The sequence below is a fragment of the Vicia villosa genome, unplaced genomic scaffold (genome assembly GCF_029867415.1).
Source record: "Vicia villosa cultivar HV-30 ecotype Madison, WI unplaced genomic scaffold, Vvil1.0 ctg.001049F_1_1, whole genome shotgun sequence".
Classification (NCBI taxonomy): Eukaryota; Viridiplantae; Streptophyta; class Magnoliopsida; order Fabales; family Fabaceae; genus Vicia; species Vicia villosa.
Genome location: NW_026705459.1, coordinates 576,382 through 580,449, shown reverse-complemented (window position 1 = coordinate 580,449; position 4,068 = coordinate 576,382). Strand labels below are relative to the sequence as shown.

At 33.1% G+C, this 4,068-nt stretch overlaps 1 protein-coding gene across 1 annotated transcript; it reads left to right on the top strand.

Annotated features, from left to right (window-relative positions):
* Positions 1-955: 955 nt before the first annotated feature.
* Positions 956-3,194, top strand: LOC131632897 (GDSL esterase/lipase At5g03610-like). The gene is made up of 4 exons (XM_058903617.1): positions 956-1,195; positions 1,553-1,747; positions 2,131-2,405; positions 2,497-3,194. The coding sequence occupies exons 1-4, from the start codon at positions 1,132-1,134 to the stop codon at positions 3,010-3,012; spliced, it is 1,050 nt and encodes a 349-aa protein (XP_058759600.1). The 5' UTR covers positions 956-1,131; the 3' UTR covers positions 3,013-3,194.
* The last annotated feature ends 874 nt before the right edge of the window (positions 3,195-4,068 follow it).

Below are 4,068 nucleotides of genomic sequence, written 5' to 3'. Positions count from 1 at the left end.
CTCATTCCGATGTGGCGACCACTCCTTACCATATTCGGCCTCGAGTGTTACATGCGGCACAACCACCCCTTGCCTTCTTCGGTCTCGGCTGTTACAACCACGACATCTTCAACTGCTCTTAGCAACTCTTAATCAAATCAAATATCTGTTTTCTCCATGTGAATCAAGTGACACGTCTTAGATGAAAAAAGTTTGACAATTCCAACGTAGGATTGGAGTAGAAAAAAATTACTCTGCAGTTCCCTAAACCATGATAGAAGCAACATTAAAATAGCCATGATAATTCTCTTAATGGACAACCCCTCAATAAAACTTTAATCTTCTTAAACACGATCAATCAATTTCATCAACAACATTAATGTTACAATATACAAAGGGATCAACTCCGATGAATTTTATCACTTAAAGGACAAAAAAAAATCATCATAATCCAAATATTCAAGTCAATGTTCAATCCTAAACCTACCCCTCTAATGATATCAAAGCCCTTAACCACTTTCTATGAAACTTCTATGATAATCCCATCATCACAATATCAAAAAGCATGATATTTTTTATCCAAATCAAAAAGCATTATATATTTTTTATCCACTATTTAACTTCCCATTTTGGCAATGGAACATTTATAAATCAAAACACGCTCCCTAAGATAACTTTGGTTATAAAAGTTAAAGAGTACTTTCTTTAAACACATTGAAAAGAGTACTTTTAACACGTGATTAACCATAGAAATTTTACATCTAAAATTAAAACGTAATCATACTCACTTTATGGTCTAAATAGACCTGGCCAAACCAACTTTCGTTTATTATTTTACTCAAGTCTTCATTCTTCCACCGTGTTTTCACTAGCAGCCCAATGACAAAATCAAATCTTATAATTTATTCACATATTCAACCATTCAATCCATTTTGTGACATAATTCCCACATTCCAAGTGCTGTCCTTTCATTATAAAATCCCATACTACTCCATTATTTCTTCATAGCACTCTCAACACCAACCCCAACCTATAATTCCTTCTCTTAACATATCTATCTATCCACATTCTTCACTCAATTATATTTTCATCTCTTCATAAAAAGAAATATTTTTTCTCTCTCCTTGATCATTTCCATTTGCTAGCTAGCTCATGGACTCACACAGGCAACTTTTCATCCTCTTATGTCTTTCTTTAGTTCTTGTACTTCTCTCAGGTATGTATGATCATGAATTTTTCATCTCACAAACACACAATATTTGGTCCCTTAAGGTTTTAAGTACTTTCGCTCTTTCGCAATTTTATCAATAAAAATATTGTGATACTGATTATAGCTGTTGCGGTATAAATTAATCACAATTTATTCTTCATCACAAAAACAATAAATAACTTTATTGGTATCAGTACCTTCTAAACCATTTTGTCGCGACCGTTTTTCGCATGGCAATAGGCCCTTTTTTGAAACTTTGGTCAACTTTAACTTTTGCTTTTTGATTTCATTCATTGATTTTCCCTAATGGTTAATTCAGAACATAAACTTAGTATATATATCTTGATGTTGATTGTTAAATAGGGCTGCAAGTTGAGGCCAAGCGTCACATCAAATACCATCCTTCAAAAGAACTGTTTGTTTTTGGTGACTCATATGTTGATACCGGCAACACCCCAAAAAGTAAACCTGGGTCATGGAAACAACCTTATGGCATAACCTTTCCCGGAAAACCTGCCGGTAGATTTTCCGATGGTAGAGTTTTAACTGACTTCATTGGTACGTATACTATAATTTATTCACTCCTTTCTAATAATATTATTAAAAATTGGATTAGAATACCTCAAAGTACATGCTTTCTTCAAAGTCCATGCTTTCTTCAAAGTCCATGCTTTCTTCAAAGTCCATGCTTTTTATTTGATTTATTTGTATCTCTCTACTTTTCAAGCTTTTACATGTAAAGTGATGCGTTGGGAATTAATTCAGATGCTTTATTTCAGTTACTTTGTATTTTATATATACTTTGCTATTCATTTTTCATGCTGGCTTCCCACTTTAGCTTGTGCTTTTATCATAGACCAAATCTTACCCTTATTATACTCTTTTTTGGTAAATATTACATTGAACTAATAATATTATAAATTTATATACATGTGGTGCAGCCAAGTATTTGGGATTGAGATCACCAATTCCCCACAAATTCAGGAATATTGTACCTAAGAATTATTTGAAGTATGGAATGAACTTTGCATATGGTGGTACAGGTGTATTTGATACATCCACTTCAGGTCCAAATATGACTACTCAAATTGATTCATTCAACCAACTTGTTCAAGAAAATGTTTACACACAATCAGATATCACCAAATCTATTGCTTATGTTTCTGTTGCTGGAAATGACTACAATCATTACTTGGCCACAAATGGCTCTCTTCAGGTAAATTATTTCACTTTAAGTTCATAACATATTATATTATTATAAGATAATGATAAAAATATAATGAAATTAATTTGTTAAACATATGTAGGGTTTTCCATCTTTCATTGCCTCAGTGGTTAAACAAACCACCACCAATTTGGTTCATCTTCAAAGCTTAGGGTTTAAGAGAATTGTTGTTGGTGCTTTACATCCCCTTGGTTGTCTTCCTCAAACTACTGCTCAAAACTCATTCCAAAGTTGCAATAGTACATTCAATGATCTTGTAGCTCTCCACAACAACCTATTGAACCAATCTGTGACAAAGTTGAACCAAGAAGCCAAAGATCACACCACCTTTAAGATTCTAGATATTTTTGACAGTTTTAGTTCAGTGTTGAATAACCCTTCAAGACATAATATCAAGGAACGTTTGAAGCCATGTTGCTTTGGAGTAAGTAGTCAGTATAATTGTGGAAGTGTAGATGAGAATAATGTTAAGAAATATTTGGTTTGTGAAAATCCTGAAACAACTTTCTTTTGGGATCGGTTGCACCCAACACAGGCTGGTTGGAATGCTGTCTATAATGAGTTAAAGATTAAAAGTCTTCATCAAATTCTATACTAGAGCTGAGTTGTGTGTTTGTCTGTTTGTGCCATCTATTTGCATTCTTTTGTAATTTCTGATTTAATAAGGCACTAATCTTTCTCTTAATTTGTTAAATTATCATTAAATTGAGTTTGTTTGTAAGTTGTAATAACTATTTCATTTGATTTCATTTCATAGTGTGCAATATGAAAAATTATTATTATTATTATTATTATTATTATTATTATTATTATTATTATTATTATTATTATTATTATTATCATCATCATCTAGTCTCGGCCCCAACTCGGCCTAATGTGAATGAGCACAATACAATCACAAAATTTAAAAACTAAAGATATTTATAATGGTGAGACGTCAGGTCAATCACATCAAATCTTTGCTTTATTAGTTACAAACGGATTGACTTTAATAACTAATTTTCGTCGAAAGTTGGTCTCTAAGGCTGGCTTTATTTGATTTTTAGCCATATAGGCCGCAATTCGAGCTAGTGTGCTCAGTCATCAGTATTGTCAACCATGACCCACTTCATACTTGTTGTGACATCTTCATCAGACTCAATCACCATGGAGACTTGTTTCCACATTAATCCATAAGTAGGATCCAACCTTATTGAGTAAAAGACATTCCCTTTTATAGAGAACTCCCTTTTAATAGATGTGTATGGTGAAATGGTTGTTAGCTTCTTGTTGAAGGTCCTCTTATCCATGTGATCAAATTCTGCAAGAAAATAGCTTTGATTGGCTACAACATTCTCAAAAATGCCATCAGGCCTCTAGATAAAAAAATTTCGATGCAAACTCGAAAGGACTGCCCATACACTATGTATCCACTCTCGATCCAGCAGTAAGTTATAATTTTTCTTAGATGGAATGACCACAAACAAAGTTGGTCTCACAACCGTGCCCATAACAATATTAACTAGAATGACTCCTAAGGACTTACTTGTTTTGCTTTTATAATCAAACAAAAACATGTTATATGGCCTCAAATTTGTGTCATTTTTGCCAATCTTCTTCAATAGGAAATTTGGCATCAAATTGACTGCATCTCCACTGTCCACTAGAACCGTGT